Source organism: Mastigoproctus giganteus, chromosome 7 (assembly GCF_048544385.1).
Source record: "Mastigoproctus giganteus isolate SK-2022 chromosome 7, ASM4854438v1, whole genome shotgun sequence".
Classification (NCBI taxonomy): domain Eukaryota; kingdom Metazoa; phylum Arthropoda; class Arachnida; order Uropygi; family Thelyphonidae; genus Mastigoproctus; species Mastigoproctus giganteus.
The window spans coordinates 185,055,399-185,075,855 of NC_143581.1; the positions used below are offsets into that span (position 1 = coordinate 185,055,399).

The 20,457-nt window shown below is 36.1% G+C and overlaps 1 protein-coding gene across 2 annotated transcripts in view; it reads right to left on the reverse strand.

The window, feature by feature from the left end:
* Positions 1–20,457, reverse strand: part of Rich (Guanine nucleotide exchange factor subunit Rich) — a 579,939-nt gene that overhangs the window by 281,814 nt on the left and 277,668 nt on the right. For both annotated transcript variants that reach the window (XM_090378010.1, XM_090378009.1), the window contains exon 18: positions 2,718–2,848. In XM_090378010.1, coding sequence (XP_090234136.1) covers positions 2,718–2,848 — 131 coding nt within the window. The remainder of the gene's footprint in view (positions 1–2,717; positions 2,849–20,457) is intronic.

The following is a 20,457-nucleotide window of genomic DNA, read 5'->3' on the forward strand; positions in this document are numbered from 1 at the left end:
GTGTGCATTAATTTATAGTAAACAAACACCTATATATTTTTGCAACTCGACCCATATAATCAAATTGTCGGAACGCATTACATTAAAATACATACTAATAATACCTCGATCAGCACGGTATTTTTTTGGCACGAATTAATGCTATGTGAGGTATTCCTGTATATAGAAAAATGATACTAATGAAAACATAACTTTATCTATGAGTACAAGTCTTACTTTTGATTTATCTCTATGTCTATGCAATGAGAGGCATTACTTTTCACGCAGTTCCCTTTCAACAAGCAGAATACATTAAAATAAGGACTATATTTTTTTACTGTATACATAACACAATCCTTCTCAGTACCAAATGTGCACTTCTTTGTACTTTGGTTGAAAGAATGCGATAAGCAAAAAATTTAGATCCCATACATGTGCTTTCTTATCTATACCACAATAACAAGGATGTGGCTAATGGAAACACTGCATGGTTAAATGCATGACAAAAATATCAGGGATGTCCAGAAAAAGCAAGTGCAGTAGAACATCTGTTATCCAGAATAATTTGAAAGGCTGATCTTTCTTCTTCTTTTTTTTTTTTTTAACGGTAGTACAGTAAGTGCCAGTTATAGTGATCATATTTACAAACTGAATTTTGATTCTAATAAACGAAAGATCGAGTTTACTACCTGTTTATAGCAGGATGTACAAACAAAAAGCCCAATAAACCAAAAACTGCAAATTGTTTTTATTGTTTTATACTTATGACCTCAAGAATTCTATGTGACCTTCAAAAATGTGCTTTAGAAAACTATCACAGAGACTACTGGGTCCTCTCAGAAACCATGAGTGAATTTCAGATTAGTTTAGCTCTAGATTCGGTAAGAATAATATTGGGCTGAAATCGTGTGATTTATTATTTTTCTCATTTTTTTACAGTAAAATGTGAACGAAAAGAAAACGTGTAGTTTTAATATTGCAACAAAAAATGGAAATTATTAATATAATTAAAAAAGGTGAAAATTTAGGAAATCTCTCCAAAGAGTTTAATGTAAGGACTTCAACAATTTATGACATTGAGAAAAATTCCAATGCTACAACAGAATTTTGCCGATTATAAATAAATAAATAAATAAATTTTCTGTTTATACTCCGGCACGACAACCAAGTCAGTAGAGTTTACAATAAATCGTCAATACAAATATTTATCGTATTTAGTAGTCACGGGCTTGAACCCCGGTGCACTCAAGGAACGCGTGCTATGCACTCTCGCTCCTGACCACTGGGCTACGTCAGGCCTATGGATAGTGAAGGAGAATCTAGCAGGAAAAAAACGATGTTGAAACCTGAAAATGCCGCTTTAGAGAGTGCACTTTGTGGTTTCTTAAGAAGCGAAGTTTAGGTGAACCAGTGTCTGGCCCAATGTTATTTGAAAAAGCATTGGATTTTAATCAAAAATTAATACGTAATGAAGATTTTAAGGCAAGCACAGGCTGGCTAAAAAACTTAAACTGAGATATAGAAAAATCTATATACGTTTTTATATACATATATATATATACATTCATATATATACATATACACATGCACTAGATATTCAAGGTGAGAAACTTTCTGCAGATGAACTGACAGCGGTGTCCTTTAAAAGTAAGTTTGCTTCAGTTATAGCAAATTATGAGAAACACACGTTTATAATGTTGAAGAGATGGGTTTATTATGGAAAGCACTACAGAGAGAAACCCTAACCACTAAAATAGAAATGCCTGCATCAGGTTTTAAGATAAGAAAAGGGCAAGTTACAATTGCTATGTTGCACACATGTTACTGAAACAGACAGATTGCCCATGTTTGTTATCAGTAAGTCGAAAAAACTGAGAGCATTTAAAAATCTTTCTAATTTTCCTGTTTTGTATAAAAATCATAAAAATGCCTGGATGGATGTTGCTGTTTGCTGAGATTGGTTTATAATTTTTTTTATTTAATTAATCTTAATTATTTAATTTAATTGTAAGGTAAGGTTAAATTATTTAATCTTCATTAAATTTATTTAATCTAAATTTATTTAATCTTCATTAAATTTATTTAATCTAAATTTATTTAATCTTTTTTATATTTATTTAATCTTGCCTTACGTTCAATTATCCAAAAGATTTGGCTATCCAGAAGAGATCTGACATCAATTATTCTGGATAACTGACGCTCTAATGTACTTTGAACTTTTCTACTTGTGACTGCTGTCAAAAATAACACTTCCAATCAACTGGGAGGTTTAGAAATCAATTGAGAAGCAAGAAAAACCAATCTACCACAGCAACCAAAACTGCTGAGTACCATCAATAAGTAGTTTTCAGTTATCTTAAAGAAGTTATACTTACAAACAAACCTGTCGTGATAAAAACTAAAACTTATCACTTAGGCTACTTATTTATAGATAAACAAGGGTAACAATGACTTTTTTCAATTTGGCACTGTAACTATAAACATCAGTACAGAATCACTAACTACAGCAAAATATATTACACAGTAACTAGAATAATATTAATGAAACCTTTAATTCTATTTCAAAAATAACCCTATTCTTTTTTAATTACTCCCTATTTAACCAAAATCATAAATACAAGCTCTGACCAGTTTTAAGAATTAAAAAAAGAAAAAAAAAAGAAATTACATTAGCATTCTATAAGCATGTCAATAATGACTCATATTAATGACAAAATAAAAAGGAATAATATGCTTACTTGGTTATTATTATTATTATTATTATTATTAATGGCATCAGTAGTTCTGCTAGCAGGATCTTTTTGCAATAGAAGCAGGCGTCCACAAACATTGAGCAATATACTTTCATTACTTTTACATGACCATCTCCCTGAAACAGTACTGAGTTTAGCATTTATAAGCTAAGAGATCAGCAATTATAAAAATTATCTGGTGCTACTATAGCATGCGGTCTACCAGACGCTATAGTGGATGCTGAAATGCTTTTTATCACATTCATGTTTATTCGTGTATATGAATAAACATGAATATGATAAAAACACAAAATTATGCACTAAATTATTTTTAATAAAGCCTAAATATATATATATATTTTGTGTAAACCCCAAACACGAGAGGTATTAGGACCTATAGTACTTAGTACCGTGCTTGGGTTGGAAGTTGAGAAGACGAAAGAAGATATTTGTTGACATTGGACTTGAACTTCTGTAGACTCTAATTTTCAGGAAATACGTATGAAGGAAGGTTGTTCCAGAAAACGGCAGTTGAATGAATAAATGAGGAAGATGGAAAGTTGGTTCTGTGAGTTTGAAGTTGGACAGTAAATGGATGTTGGCTGGTGGCGGCACGTGTTCGGACTGTTTTGAAAGAGAGAGCTGGAATTATAGAAGCCAATTCAGAAGAACAGTGCCCATGGAAGTATCTGTAGAAGAGGCATGCAGCAGAAACATACGTCTATGAGACAGCGAGTGGAGAGACTCTGTTAGAGATGAATCATTAATTAACCTAACTGCCCTCTTCTGAATGGAATCAAGAAGCCTGAGAGAGGTTTTGGGAGCACCACCCCAGATGTGGGAACGATATACCACGGCAGGGTGGATTTGCGATTTATACAGAGTGAGCAGTTGTTTGGAAGAAAAGTAACACCGAGATCGAAAGAGAAAACCAAGTTTTTTAGATGCAGAAGAAGCAATATTTGTAATGTACTTGTGCCAAGAGAGATTAGAAGTCAGGGTAATCCCCAAAAGAGAGATATCATTTTGCATAGAAATCGGAGTGTCACTAAAGATAAGCATAGGAGCAGAAGAATCCTTTTTGTGAGATTAGCATTAGCATTAGTAGAGGCATTTGATGCAAGAAAGCAAGCTTATTCAGCATCAGCCAAAAAAATAAAAAATAAATAAATAAATAAAAAAAGAAACCACTTCCACTTCACCCCTCTGTTCGTTCAAAATACCTGTCCAGCTGAGCCTTAAACTTATTTAGGCTATCAACTTCCACGACAAGGGGTGGAAGTCTGTTCCACCAACCAACCACCCGCTGGCTAAAGGCAAATTTCCGCACGTCTATCCTACATCATTCTTTCCTCAATTTGAATTTATGCCCTCTCAGGTGATTATTCTGAACGAGAGGAAGAATCCCATCAGCATTGAGCATGCTCAAACCATTCAAGGCTTTATACACCTCTATCGGATCACCTCGCTGGTGCCTAGTCTTCAGACACTGTAATTTGCAAAACTTAAGCCTTTCTTCGTAAGAGCATCCCTTTGTTCCATTCACTAATCTTGTTGCCCTTCTCTGTACTCGTTCCAGAAGCTCTACATCCTTCTTGAAATGAGGCCTCCAGACCTGTATACAGTACTCTAGGTGTGGCCTGACCATTGCCTTATACAAGGGAATAATCACCTCCTTATCCCTGCTAGAAAAATTCCTATATATCATTGACAATACACCATGAGCTACTGTTGCAGCCCGTCTGCACTGCTCAGAGAACTTCATATCTGCCTGCACAACCACCCACAGGTCCCTTTCATACTCTACCACTGTCAGTGTAGTACCACAGAGTTGATACGTTGCTCTGGGGTTGCTGTTTCCCATGTGTAGTATTAGCATTAGCATTAGTAGAGGCATTTGATGCAAGAAAGCAAGCTTATGCAGCATCAGCCAAAAAAAAAAAAAAAAAAAAACCCACTTCCACTTCACCCCTCTGTTCGTTCAAAATACCTGTCCAGCTGAGCCTTAAACTTATTTAGGCTATCAACCTCCACCACAAGGGATGGCAGTCTGTTCCACCAACCAACCACACGCTGGCTAAAGGCAAATTTCCGCACGTCTATCCTACATCTGTCTTTCCTCAATTTGAATTTATGCCCTCTCAGGTGATTTTTCTGAGCTAGAGGAAGAATCCCATCAGCATTGAGCATGCTTAAACCATTCAAGGCTTTATACACCTCTATCAGATCACCTCGCTGGTGCCTAGTCTCCAGACACTGTTTACACTGTACTACACATGGGAAACAAAACTGTTTCCCATGTGTAGTACTTTACATTTGTCAATGTTAAACTTCATTTGCCACCTCTCAGCCCATCTGCTCAACCTTTCCAGATCCTGTTGCAGCAGCATAGTGTCAGTAGTGTCCTTGACAACCCTGCCAACCTTTGTATCATCTGCAAACTTGGACATTAAGCTTGATATACCATCATCAATATCATTTATAAATACAGAAAACAATAATGGACCCAACACTGAGCCCTGAGGGACTCCACTAATAACATTAGTCCACGACGAGCAGTGTCCATTGATTACCACTCTCTGTCTTCTCCCCCTCAACCACCCCTTTATCCATAGCAGCAATTTGCCTCCAATGTCACACTGCTCCAATTTGTGTAGCAGTCTTCCATGTGCAACAGTATCAAAAGCCTTTCTAAGATCCAAGTATATAATATCAAAGTTATTCCCTGCATCATAGTATCCAATCAAGTTGGTCAGGCAAGACTTCCCCTTAACAAAACCATGCTGTGTCTGAGCTATAACTGAAGTCTTGTCTAAATGATCCTGCAGTGCTTCTTTAACCAGTGCCTCCATTAATTTTCCTGGAACAGAAGTTAAGCTCACAGGTCTATAATTACTTGTGTCAGCCTTTGATCCTCCTTTGTGAATTGGGGTCACATTTGCACATTTCCAGTCTATGGGTACCTCCCCTGAGTCCAAGGAAGCTCTCATAATTATGGCTAAGGGTTTGCTTACCTCCTTTGCTGCCTCCTTTAATATAACTGGATAGATCCCATCCACCCCGGGTGCCTTTCTTGTGTTTATCTTCAACAGTTTCTCCTCCACTTTACTCCCAGTTATTTCAAGATTCTGTAGCTTACTGCTAGAGTTCAATACACCTCTGGCATTCCCCTTGCTGAATAACTCCTCATGTGTGAATGTCGATGCAAAATATTCATTTAGTTTGTTAGCTACCTGAGCAGGATCATCAACAGCTGACCCATCAATATCAAGTGGACCAATCTGATTCATCCCCTTCCTTCTAGAGTTTACATAAGTAAAGAACTCTTTGCTGTTTTTCTTTGCATCCCTTGCCAAGGATTTCTCGTAATCTGCCTTCGCCTGCCTAACCTCGTTTGTAACCTGGTTGCATATCAACTTGTATCTATCATAGGCTTCTGTGTCATGTGTTAATCTGTAAGTATCCCATGCATTTTTCTTCTCTGCCATATGCCTCATTAGTTCATCTGACATCCATTTTGGCCTAAACCTTGAACAATATTTCTTAGTTGGTATGTAAAGCCTAGTAGCTTCCAAGATAAGTTCTTTGAATGCTTCCCATTTTGAATTTGCTGTTGGTAACATCATCAGTTGGTCCCACTGTATAGAATTTAAATACTGTCTCAGTCCATCGTAGTCGCCTTTACGGAAGCAATAACCCTTCCCTTTACCCCTAATGGTAGTTACCTCTTTGAGTAAATCCCACTTCAGCACACTGTGATCACTGCCACCTAGTGGTTCATTTACCTGCAGATTCTTAATGCATGAAGAATCACTACTGATAATCAAATCAAGAGTATTACTCCCTCTAGTTGCCTCCCGAACATGCTGATGTAGAAAACAATCATCCAATAAATCCACAAAAGCCCTGCTAGTGTGTGAGTAACCAGCCCCCAAATTCCAGTCAATATCTGGGAAATTAAAATCTCCCATTATAAGACTCTCTGATTTACTGGCCCACTCTATTTCCCTGTACAGTTCCTTATTATACTCATCAGAGTCATTAGGCCTATAGCACACTCCTACTCTCAATTTTGATCTCCCAATGCTTATGTCACACCAAACTGACTCAACACTGCACTGTCCAGCGATGTCGACTGGCTTCACTTCCTTGGTTTTTATGTGTTTCTTAACTAATAGCATAACCCCTCCCCCCTTCCTATCCTGTCTATCCTTTCTGTAGACGTTGTACTCCCCAAATTGCAGTTCTGCATCCCTTATATCTGTGTGACACCACGTCTCTGATATCCCAACAATATCTGCCTTTGATGTTTTGAGCAATACCTCAAATTCATCAAATTTATTTACTAAACTCCTAGCATTGGTGTATAAGACAAGACTGAGTTTTAGAAGGGTTGAAATCAACTAAGTTGTCTTTGCCCCACTGGAGAATTACCTGAAGATTGGCATTTAAGGAATTGTAGCAGATTTTCGAGAAGTTGAAGCTGATTGAGCAGGACAAGGTTTCTCAAAATGGAAAGTGGAATGCATTGTGCTATCATCAGCAAAACTATGGATAGGATTTCCAGTCAATGGAAGAAGGTCATTAATATATAAGAGGAAAAGAGAGAGGGGGGAAGAACTGAACCTTGGGGGACACCGGCATTAGTGGAGAAGTTAGAAGACAGAGAGCCATCTACCATCACCCTCATTGAGTGATCAGAGAAAAAACTGGATAACCAATTACTAAAAACAGTTGGCAAACCATAAGATGGAAGCTTGTTTAGAAGACCTTTATGCCAAACACGATCGAAAACCTTAGACATGTCAAGAGCAACTACTTGTGTTTCACTGAACCTTTCCATTGAATTAGTCCATAAATGGGTAACATAAGCCAGACATCACGAGTGGATTGACACTGACGGAATCCATACTGGCGATCGTTGATCAGTCGGAAGGTTTCTAGGTAGTTTAAGAGTTGGCGGTTATTTGATTTCTCCATTACTTTAGAAAGAGTAGAAGTAACTGCAATGGGACAATAATTGGACGGGAGAGATTTGTCACCCTTTTTAGGAACTTACTGGATATGAGAAAATTTCCAAGCAGAAGAAAAAACACCTTTGAAATAAGAAAGTGAAAAAAGGCGGCAAAGAATAGGAGTAAGTTCAGGAGCACAGGTTTTGAGAACAAGTGGAGAAATACCATCGGGAACTGGAACTTTCTTAGCATCAAGATTCGTCAAAATCCTTCTGACATCCTTTTGACGGAAGACCACAGGAGGCATTGAATGGAGCATGTTGGGAGTGGTGGGAGGTGTTTTACCAAGATCATTAATATATGAGCTCGAAGAAAAATGGGATGCTAGCAGGTCAGCTTTATCCTTGGCTGAAGTGACAACAGAACCATCTGGTTTGGACAGAGGTGGGAGCAGAGATGGGCAAAAGTTGCAGCCAATAGCTTTGGCAAGAGACCAGAATGCTCGGCTACCATTAGGGCAAGAAGCAAGTTTTCTACTCTTGGCCTGTTCAAACTCTAGTTTGGACTGATTAATAACTGCTTTACAATTGTTACGAGCTTTGGTGTAGGCAGAAAATGAAACTGAAGAATTAGAAACAAGCCAATTACGATATGCAACATTCTTCTCTTGAACAGCCTTAGCGCATTTATTGGAAAACCAAGGTTTAGTTAAAGGACGAGATTTTAAAGTGGAGTGGGGGATAAAGGATTCCATTCCTACAAGAATAATTTCACTGACATGATCTGAGCAAACGTTGACATCAGAAGTTTTGAAACAGTAATCCGACCAAGGAAAAGAAGAAAAGAAGTCTCGCAGGTCATCCCATTTTGCATTCTTGTAATGCCAAACAACACGAGGTTGGGAATAGCCATGAGATAAAGGTTCCATTGGAGAAGAGACAATCACCAAGTTGTGATCTGAAGTGCCTAAAGGACCTCTCACTTCGACCGTGTACTTAGAAGGGTTGTTTGTGAAAAAAAGATCAAGCGTATTAGCTGTATGATTAGGATTTTCTGGTATTCTTGTAGGTAAATGAACAATCTGTGCAAGGTCATTAGTAATTGCAAAAGCCTCAGCATCTCGACCAGCTGAGTCGGTGTGACTAGAAAACAGAAGCCAGTTGGAGTTGTGAACATTAAAATCACCAAGGAAAATTACCTCACTGTTAGGAAAGTTGGACTGGAGAAAGTCAAGTTGCAAAGAGAGAAAGTCAAAGAGCTCCAAGTGATTAGTGGAGTTGGGAGAACGGTAGAGACAACAGATGAATTTGACACAATGAGGTAGAGAGATTTTAAGTCAGAGAAGATCAAAGAGAGGAGATTCCAAATTGCGAAGTCTCTGACAGGGAATATCAGAACGGACATATGCACAAGTACCACCTTTGAGGCAAAAGGAATCATACAGCGAATAATTTGGGCATCTGAGATGAGCAGTAGTTGAATCAACCGATAAGTGAGATTCTGTCAGAAAAAGTACATGGGGTTTGGCAGACTGGAAGTGGAAATGGACATCATTGAGATTAGAACTGAGACGACATATATTTGTGAAATGAATTAGGAAGTGCTTGGGAGGTTTATATCTTTTCGCCGATAAGCTTGCTCTATTAGTTTGACAATTCATGGTGTATTCAATAGTAAGAAAAAGTGGGTGGGACATGTTGTATGAAGTAATGAAATTTTTGGATATGGCATACACACAGTAAGAATATACCCAGATCCTTGACACAACGTGGCCTTGACAATGCTCCCAGCATACACACTACTCGGACTCCCTCCAGTCACTATCTGGCAGAGTAGCGGTAGCAAGATTATACACTAGCTGATCCGGAAGCCTCCTAGAGAGTTACCAATAGGTTCGGTCTGGTGTACTAACTAACGGCAGGCCTGCGAACACCGTTTTAGAGCTGTACCCTCGAAATGTAAGGAATATTGGATCTCGCCACGATGTTCATCATAACCTAAAAAGTCATCAATCATATTGCATGATGGAAGAGATAGGGAAGGGTTGACCGGAACTTAGCTGTAGAGACTAAACATGGGTTCCGCCACTTCAAGCCTCCAATAAGCAAAGTGGTGGTATTGCACCAGTTGATGAGAGTTATCTACCACCTAGTACTGCCTGGTAACATAGAGGGGTGGCATTCCTCCATGTGGTGTGGGTGTCACACCTTGACCCCTGCTTACGTTGATTCACACCTGGGTGATCACCCACCATGTACTTGTGCATGGAGGTTATACCCAGGATTACTAACAGTCCCATCATTGTGAAGGTGCAAGCAGAGGATTTGGATGTCAGAGACCATCCGGACTTCGCCGAAATTGGGTTCACTTGACTTGAGTGTCACCCGAATATCAGTTCCATCAGCATTTTAGACTCCCAGGTAGCAAGTGCAGCTTGTCTGGCATATCTGAGAGAATGTCTGTCAAGGACATTCTCTCAGACCTCAAGGACCAAATTAAAATATTAAAATGTATCCTTTATGAATGATACACAAACAGGTTAAATAGTATTTTTAAATTAATGACATACTTTTTAGCGATATACACTTCAAATATTCTCATTTAATCCGGTACCCTAACTGACCTTATAAAAAGAGGATGAGTGAAGACAAACATTAGTATCCTCCTGAAGTTCGAGAATAGATGTCTAAAATTTTACCCCAGCAATGCTGTTGAAAGATTTCTCAGAAGTGTCAGCTTGACAGAAGGCACTATGGTTGCATTTCTACTTGAACACCATCATCTGGATATACCCCAAAACGTAGGGCCTTGTCATCGATGTGGTAGCGTTATGCAAGAAAAAAGAAAATGTGACAGAGGTGGAGAATATAGGCCTATACTTCGTTGTATGCGTAAAGGGTGCCAAACTTCATGTTCTGTCCAGAAAGGTAATGCATTCTTCCATTATACAGCAATGTACAACAAATTACATTGCAATCTACGTTTGTGCAAAATTTTAGAACTCTTATTCTTTTTCGTACCATAAATACCAAAGGACAGGACTGTTACTCTAACAGGAAAGTCTTAGAATACTATAACTGACTGATATAACAATGCAAAGAAGTGTGTGGAGCCACTGTTTCTCACAATGCAAGAGGTAAGATGGTTGGCACAGTCATTCAAATTGATGAAGCAGGATTTGCTGGTTGATGGAAATAAAATCATAGGAGAATGCTAAATGGCAACTCAGCTCTTCTCTCTGAAGATAGCAATGCAGTTGTACAAAACAACAAGAACTACAGACCAAAATGGCCTGACTTAACCCAGTGGTCTAGGGAGGGAGGGAGGGAGGGAGGGAGGGAGGGAGGGAGGGAGGGAGGGAGGGAGAGAGAGAGAGAGAGAGAGAGAGAGAGAGAGTGCAAACGCACACTCTTTGAGTGGACCGGAGTTCAAGCCTGTGACTGCTAAATGCAATTAATGCTTGTATTGACGATTTATTGTAAACTCTACTGACCTGGTAGTCATGCCAAAGTATAAACAAGAACATATATAATTGGTGGGCCTTGAGTTTTTGGTCTCAAGAAAGGCCCTGACTGTTGGTATTTTTATGTGTAACGTCAAGACAGAGGCACTTTGATCTGCATTATTGAATGGGAATGTGAACCTGGTTCAGTGATTCATTCTGATGAATGGCCTATGTATAGCAGTATAAATGCCACAGGTTATCGCCATTTTACAGTGTACCATCAAGAAAATTATGTGGATCCAGTGACAGGAGCAAACATGCAAGCGACTGAATGGTCATGATTGAATTTCAAAACACGTAAAAACTCTAAAGAAAATTAGAGGCATGTGAACGTAAGCTTTATCAATCTCACCTTGATCACTTTTGTTGGAAAATTCTAAGAAAAGATGCAGATGATTTAACTGTGGCACTTTTAAATGATATTCGAAGTGTATATCGTTAAAAAGTATGTCATTAATTTAAATGTACTATTTAACCTGTTTGTGTATCATTCATAAAGGATACTATTTAATATTTAGTCTTTATTAAAAACCATTTAGCACATAATTTTGTGTTTATCACATTCACATTTTTCATCTTTATTCATATATCATATTTTTAGCATCCACTATATCATCCGGTAGATCGTATGCTATAGTGCCGGTAGACTGCACGCTGTAGTGTATTCTCACACTATAGCGTGCGGTAGACCGCACGGTATAGTAGCACCAATTATCTTGCATGTATTATTTCTATTCAGGGTGAGTCACAAGGTGTTACAAGAGTAACCTCAAAGGAGCATCTAGTCTTGCAGTGTTATTTGGATATAAAATTATGTCTAAATTTCATACCAACAAAAATTTACAGATAACTAGGCACAGGATGCTATTCAATTTTAAATGGCATAAGTAGAAAATGATTACATATTCTGTAAACCTCACTAATTTTTAGTTTTTCCGATAGAAGATAAGGAAAAGTTTTTTCTTGAAAATTATTTCCTTACTTTATATAACTGTAAGTTAGTGGACTTAACATCTGATACGTCTTCATATGTCCATTCTTAAGACAAACAGTGATCACTGATGTAAATCCCCCCCCCCCAAGAAAACTAGAAGTCTCGTATAAAATTTTAAATGGAGATGACATGCTCTGTAAATATTGGAAAAAACCCATTTCCTTTTCCAGTTATGATGCCTCTTGTGCTGGTGTGTTTGGGAGGGGAAGGAATAAAGCACACTGTAAAAGGAATATGAACTATTTTTAAAGAAATTTCTTTAACATATTTTTGTATTTTTCAGCTGTAGGGCTGATTCTGGATATTCAATGTCAGACAAGCATATAAACAATGCTGAAGAATACCTATTTATAATAAATGGGTTTAGAAAGTATTTTAATTTATATGTGAGATCTATTGCCACTTCTACTGTTTCGGCATTTAGTAGTCCCTCCTCGATTAGACTTGTGCTTGAGGATGAATACTGGAACCTCAAAGCCCTCAATCTTAAAATTGGTTTCATGATAATTCTTCAAGAATGCTATGGAATCTAGACTTAATTAATCTCGAGACATCATGGAGAGTTTCTGCTTTAAAGAAGATAGTCAGCATTATTTTTGTAGAGACAACAGTCTGTGCTCCTTCAACTTCTTAGCATGTAAGATTCCACGAAATCAGGCTACAAACCAGTCTTTTACTTTGGTCTCCATTTCATAGACTGAGGAAGTACTTCAACAATGTTATTTTTGATTTAACTACATTTTATTTTGATTCTGAATTCTGAGTACCAGAACAGAATTATATATTGTTGCTAATTGCCAATATGGAGGAATAACAATTAAATGTCTTGTAAATGGGTTCTTACCTTGTAATGTCCTGTTTGTGTACTATTTGTTAATTTTTTTTCGGCATTAAAGGATTTTGATTATAATAATATCAATAAAAAATGAGTCAGTTACAGATAATTAAATGGCTGTTTAATCTGGTAAAAACTTTTGAGTTAAGGTTATTGGCTGAAACTTTCTCTCCACCTTCCTAATTATTGAGATAGTCTACTTGGAGTAGTTTATGAAGTAAAATTTAGATTTTTATAGAATACCTGCATGAGATGCCACATGACCATATAATATGAAAGATGAATATAAAAAAATTGAAGGATAAGATGATAAACACAAACATGGTGAAGGTTATAAACACATTATGGTAACATTTATTTCATAAGAGAATATAAATTTTAAAAAACAATTTTTCCCCTCCTATTCAAAGTTTAAAATAAAGAATACAATACATCCCTAAAACTAAGCCAACTGAGTTTTGAGGATGCTGTAGGCTGTACAGTTCTGAAAGGCTTGAAGTTAAAATGTTGTTGATGTATTTGTATTACTATTAAAATCCAAATGATGGTAAGGAAGCAGTCTTATTCTGTATTAGCCAAAAAACTACACAATCACTCATATTTTTCTCATTACCAAAAAGTGACTAACAACTCCATCTTGAACTTTTTTAAATGCTCTACCACTTAAATGCTTATTCCAGTGACTTACAACACAACTGAATCTGGTGAAATTTAATTGTGCCTGAAGGTAAACTTTATCGGATCCAGTCTTCTGTTATTCTTTAATATTTTATTTTTATGCTCTGTTGTCTCTCATACCAGTGAAAATATGACTCTCTCATTCAATCAGATTCCCGCCTAAGGTGTCTAGTTGCCAAGCCTTTGCAGTCCACATTCAGTACAGACAATGCTTATTGCTTTTAACCAATCTGATCATCCTGCTTTGAACCTTTTCTAGTAATTGTTATGTTTCAGCAATGGCCTCCAAATCTGAATACAACATTCCAGGAGGAGTCTCAGCATCATCGTACATAGAGGAAATTAAAATCCTTCTCCCTACCTTCAAATGGCTAATAAATAACTGATAAAACAATGTGTGCCTTCCTGGCAGCCTGTTCACGCTGCATGAAAAATATCATATCTGTTTGTCATAACTCTAGCTAAGTCAAGAGTTATGATATAAAACTGCTTGCCTGACATGCCTGGACACAATAGAGGAAGGCATGTCAATCAAAAATTGATTTGGCCACATGAAATACATGCACTGCACATTTTGATGTTCTGGTTTTGTTTTTAATGCAAATAATTTTTATGTGTTTGGTCATAAAATAATGTAATTTTTTTTTCTATAATCAAAATTTGGCTACCATATACTCAATTCAATATTGAGATGCACATTTCTTTTCTCAAAAATGCATTAAGTGAAGATTTCTTTCATTGGCATAGGGATATTTGCTTTTATCATTTTATTACTGATTGTTAAAAGCCAACCTTGTCTGACCAATCTATTCGGATATTTTAATGCATTAACAGAGGAACTGGATGCAAAAAATAATTTTGATTTCATATACTTGGATTTCAGGGAAGCTTCTGATACTGTTACATATAAAAGACTGCTGTACAAATTGGAGCAGTGTGGCAAGTTACTACATTAAGGCAAATTACTACTGTGGATAAAAGGATGGTTGAGTGGTAGAAGACAAAGCGGTTATTAATGGACACTGCTCTTCATGACTAATGTTATTAGTGGAGTCACGACTAATATTATTAGAGAAGGGGAACAAAAGAGTAGTCTTACCAAGAGAGGTTTCAGTTTTGCAAACTGCAGTGCTAGACACCTGTGAGGTGATCTGATTGAAGTGTTTAAGACTGAATAGATTGAGCTCAATGCTGATGGTATTCTTCCTTATGCTCAGATTACTCTTCTCACATAATTTCATTCATTCTTCTTCTTCACATGAAGGGAGCATAAATTCAAACTGATGGATGCAGGTTAATTCTGTGGCGATTTGCCTTCAGTCAATTGTGAATGATTGTTGGAACAAATTTCCATCTGCTGTTGTGCAAAGTGGGCAGTTTCAACAAATTCAGGGAAGAAGTTGAGAAATTATTCGATGGGATGGACAGACGTGGAAGTTTCTTTTTTTGGTTGATGCTCTAAAAGTTTGCTTTCTTGCATCATATGCCACCACCGCTGCTACTACTAATAATAATAAAAAATATAACAAAAAAATTGTTTTTGCACTTTTCTTCTGAGATAGGTATTGTAAATTAAATCAATTTTCTGTTTATTCTCCAGGATGAACACAAGGTCAGGCCAGTTCCCAAGATAGAATACAAAAAATAGTACCATATTTAGCAGTCCTGTGTGCTTGAACTACGGTTATTCAAAGCACATGTACTTATGCACCCTAGCACCTGACCACTTGCCAATTGCAGCCTTCTTTACTTTTATATTTAAAATGATTTTTGTAGCAAAAATTTATAGATGACATCAATTTAGAAATCAGAATTTCTCTCGGGATATCAGGCTCCCCATCAACAGATATTTCCAATTTATCAGATAATACTGGTTCAGAAGATGAACGATTATTTTAGTGCAACTAGGCAATTTTGTATTGTAAATTTTATTTCAATTGGCCTGTAAACAGAAGAGTTTCAGGTTGGAACTGTAACTTGAATGCCAGCCACCTTGAAACTAGATGGCAGATTAAAATAGAAGTATCCCTGCTAGAATGCATTATTACTCCCCCCCCCACAGTATTGTAAATTTCGGTTGAATCACATTGTAAACAAATGAGCTATACACAGATGATGTTAAAATAAAATGGTGGCTATCTTGTTCCTAACTAATGTATAAAATTAACACCCCACCTCCACTTTGTTGCAACAGAGGGCACTCTTACAGTTGGAAGGGGGGTATATGGGCATGATAAATTTGATTTGATTTTAAATGGACAATAAACAGAAATCTTATTAGGGTAGGTCCACAGACACATGACGATACCAAATATACTAAGTAAATATTGGCAATCTATTCTCCCCAAAACTTAATAAAGTTTGGCCCTATGTAAAAAATGCATCCAGAATCTTCCCATTATGACATGTTTATATGCTAATTTCCCACATCATTTTATGATGGTTTATACTTTAAACACTATTAAGATTCTCATGTGGACACAAATAATAATGTAACTCAGCAACATTATGAAGTGAAAAAAAAAATTATCCAGTTCAATTAACTAACTGCTTATACCTGTGCCTTTTAAATTTAAGTGACATCCTGCACCTCATTATTTGAAAGAGTCTAATGGTTTTTCTTGCTGATATAAAACTGAAGTTTAATTTAGTTTAAATTTTTTTTAATTATTAAAAAATTCAGTTTTTTTTTATATAAAACTGAAGTTTAAACCTCCAAAAACGGACAGAAACACTTTATGACTCCACTTCTCCTAATAAAAATACACCAACACATGCATGTAATTCATATATTCAGACACTGGATATACAGATAAGAATTTCATAAAATTTCAAAGAATAACTTATAATTTCAAAAATTTCATAAATGTAAGCTAATCCATATCTTACATTTGACCTCAAACTAAACTCATCTTACACAATTCAAGAATCATATGGATTGTCCAGAATGTAAATGCAGGATATTCCATTATAACCTATAGTAGTGTCTAATATTCCTTCCTATACCACAAACAAACAGCCTCCCATTAATAGGTAGGCACAGTATTATAATCTTCAACAGAATTCAGTTTATCAATAGTATAAAACAAAAAATTAGCTCCATTCATATGCATACTTGTCAATGCTAATAGCAGAATGTATAAATAAAATTTGTAAATGAGAGAAAAGAGAGATCATATTATGCATATTTCCAGCTGCACAAGTCGAGACATCTTCAGAGCTCAGAACTATGAAGATGCCTATAATTGGAACAACATACCCAGGTTTGGAGAGTCTATGGCAAGGTTTATACAAGACTGAAATAAAAATTGCAAAAGTTAAATAAGCAATTTTTTTTTCAAACCATTAAATCATAAGGAATCTCATTATTTTTTAAAAAGTTTCCTCCTCTTCTTCTTGCAATATATGGCTTCTTCCATTTCAAAATAAGACCTCTGTATTTGGTCACGGGCTTGAACCCCGGTCTAATCAAGAAGCGTGTGCTACACACTGCTGCTCCCACCCACCTGGCTACGGAGGCGCCTGCAGGAAAGGTGGTGCTAACTCCATTTTGAAACAAAGACGGAATTATTCTGGAGTCATTTTCATGTTATTTTTTTATTATGGAATATTATTTTTATTACTTTTTTCCGATGAAAACTTGAATGCCATATTTTCCAATTAAATTAGCCACAGCTCTATAAGCAATCAGAATCAGACACATGTACATATGAACTTTTTTCATTGTTTTCAAGTCCCAAATTAATCCTGAAAGTACAGCCAACATATTATGAAACACCCTCATATAACAATGTACATTCTCACTGCAGCCACACAACTGTTGACACATTAAAGTTCTGTGTTTTGAAGGGCTACTGCATAGGGCATCAGAAAGAATGCACTTCTAGTCTGATGACTAGTCCTAAAAGTGTTGCATGATTCACTCAGCAAGCAACCAAAGAAATTCTCTAATGATACCCAAACATTAGTTTCATGATGGAAGAGAGAAGACCATGTTGGAAAATAATGAGGTTTCTTATCACAAGTTTGAATAAGGAGCTGTTTATTTAACTTTTGCTATTTACTGTAAATATGGTAAAAATTAGATACAGATGCATTTAACAGTTCTTTTATTCATATACTGCAGAGTATTTTTAAGTACCCAGTGCGATCTATTATTTATAAATCAGTAGATGGCATTTCATTAGTGATATAAACACTGCTTCTCTCATCCCTTGGCAGGTTTAAATAAAATAAATTTTCTGTTGATAGTCTGGTAAAGCCACATTGGGTCATGGAACTTTACAACTAGCAATTTTCAAACATTTCGCTGTATTTTGTAACATTACATGATTTCAAACACATGTAATTCTTTATTTGCACTAACTACTCTGCTATGAGTCATTAATAAATTCTGCTAAGAATATCATCTAGAGTGTATTCTGCAATTTTGTCAAGTACAGGCATCATGACAATATATGAAAAAGTATTCAAAGTGGCCAAAGGATTGCCAGTCAATCCTTACTATAGTCATGGTAAATACCAACCATGAAACTGATAAGACAAGGAGGATGGATTACCACAGCAATGTGTGACGCCTCCGTAGCCAGGTGGGCAGGAGCAGCAGTGCATAACAAACACTTCTTGATTAGACCGGGGTTTGAGCCCATGACTACCAAATACGGAGGATGTGGAAAGGTCAGGGAATGACCACCGAATATCCCCGGAACAATATGGCCTTATTGCTAATGCTCCTAAAAAAAAAACCAAATAACAACAGAAACATGTTTTCTGATAAATGTTCTGTTTATACTCTTTTGTGAGTTGGTGATGATGGATGGTTACATTTTTTTGAAACCTGTTTTATTTCTGGGTCAAAGTGATGTATCCACAATTCATCCATAGTCACCAAATGGAAAAAAAAAAAACAGGTCAGGATAGTGGTGATGTTTGTTTTCTTTTCTTTTCTCCAACCTTTAAAACTAAATTTCCTTAACTCCTAAATGCATCAGTACTGATACTATTTATTTGTTTGTTTATTAATCTTCTTTAAGTTTTCAAACTTCTTCCTACCTTATTTTCCCAATATCCTTTATTACTTTATTTCTTGTAGCTGCACGTCCTGTATAATGAACAAATACCATAGCATAAAAGTCCATAAGTGATGCATCTTTGACAATGGAAATTTTTGGAATTGTTCTTTCCAACTTACATATGAATTGTGGTTAAAGGATGAATCCTGCTATTGAAGCCAGCCTGTTATTGTCTTTTTCAGTTCTTCCTCACTCAAAAGGTGTTTTTCACAAAGATATCTTTCCATATGTTTTTTTTTTTTTTTTGACAGTGTAGCAAGAGGCTGTGGCTTCCTTACATTATATGGCAAATACTATTATTAATAGAGGGGGGGGATCAGACTAAGCCATGTCTGGGGCTATATGCTGGATGAAGCAAAATTCTCCTTTCCAGGTCTACAATTTTCATCAGAGTCATATGGGCAGTGTGTGGCCTTGAATTATCATGATGCAACATTATTTCATATCTGTTAGGGCTTTCCTTTTTTGTTTTACTTTAAAAAAGGACTAATTTGATAAGCTTATTAGTCCTTTTTTGACTAATAAGCTTATCAAATGTTTGGCAATATCCATCCTTATTTATAGTCTAACCTTTCCCTAAAAAATTAACAAAACTTAGGCATTCTCTGTCCCAAAACACCATGGACGTAGTCCTTTGTGAGGATATGATAATTCAAGGTTTTTCTTCACTGGTGGTGATGATAGATGCATTCTTTCCATAGACTAGCAATCAGAATAACAGCCATATTGAAAGTTCCAGGTTACATCACCAGTTAACAGGTCTTTAAAAAATCTCCTTGAAAGTTACTGCACTCCTACAACAGGTCTTGGCAGATTTCCTGCCTGGAAAATTCAATTTCTCTTGTTAACAGCTTGGGTAACCATATGCAACATACTTTCTTATAATACAATGTGTCTAAAATGGTTGATACACTTCTCTTTGAACACCTTAGTGCTTTTCATCACTGCATATGTGATTATTGCCCTATTGTTTTAAATCATTTCATCCAAAATCTTAGTGTTTTCTTATTGCACACATTTTGATCTTCCACTCTTAGACTAATCACAAATGTCAGTGACTCTTCCTTTAAAAATGCAAGCTATCTATGAATGTTACTTATATCAACAGTGCCTTGTTGGTATACTTTTCCCAATTTTTAATGAATCCAGATAGTCGAGTTTTCTCCTGACCTGAAAAAGAAGTCTATCATCAACTGTTTGTAGAAATGGACATCATTTTGACTGTTCATAATTTCAGATCTGTAATAGACAGACACTTTTATTTTTAGCATGTTTATGTCTTAATATCTATACTAACAATGTTCAGTCTATAAATAATGTCCCCAAGGAGCGCTATTTGAGTGGGTCAGAAGGATAGTGAACCAACCAAGTCATTTTCAAATAGTATTGAAAAAAAATTAACTTTTGCATATAAGCCAATAAAATATTCATTGTTAGATAAATTTAAATAAATTATGTAAATATTTGTTTGAAAATAGTTATTAATATCTTCTGTCTTTGAATTTCCTAGGAATTTGAAATGTTTATCCTTAAAATTTGGGTTTAAACAAAATAATTGGACTTGATTCACTTTAACTCAGATATTTTCCCACTTCTATAGAATACAAAGTCCTATTACTAACTATTTTTATTATTTAGGATTGAATGAAAGAGTAATATCACTTTCTCTTTTACCAATGCTGTTTTATTTAAACAAATAACGTATTA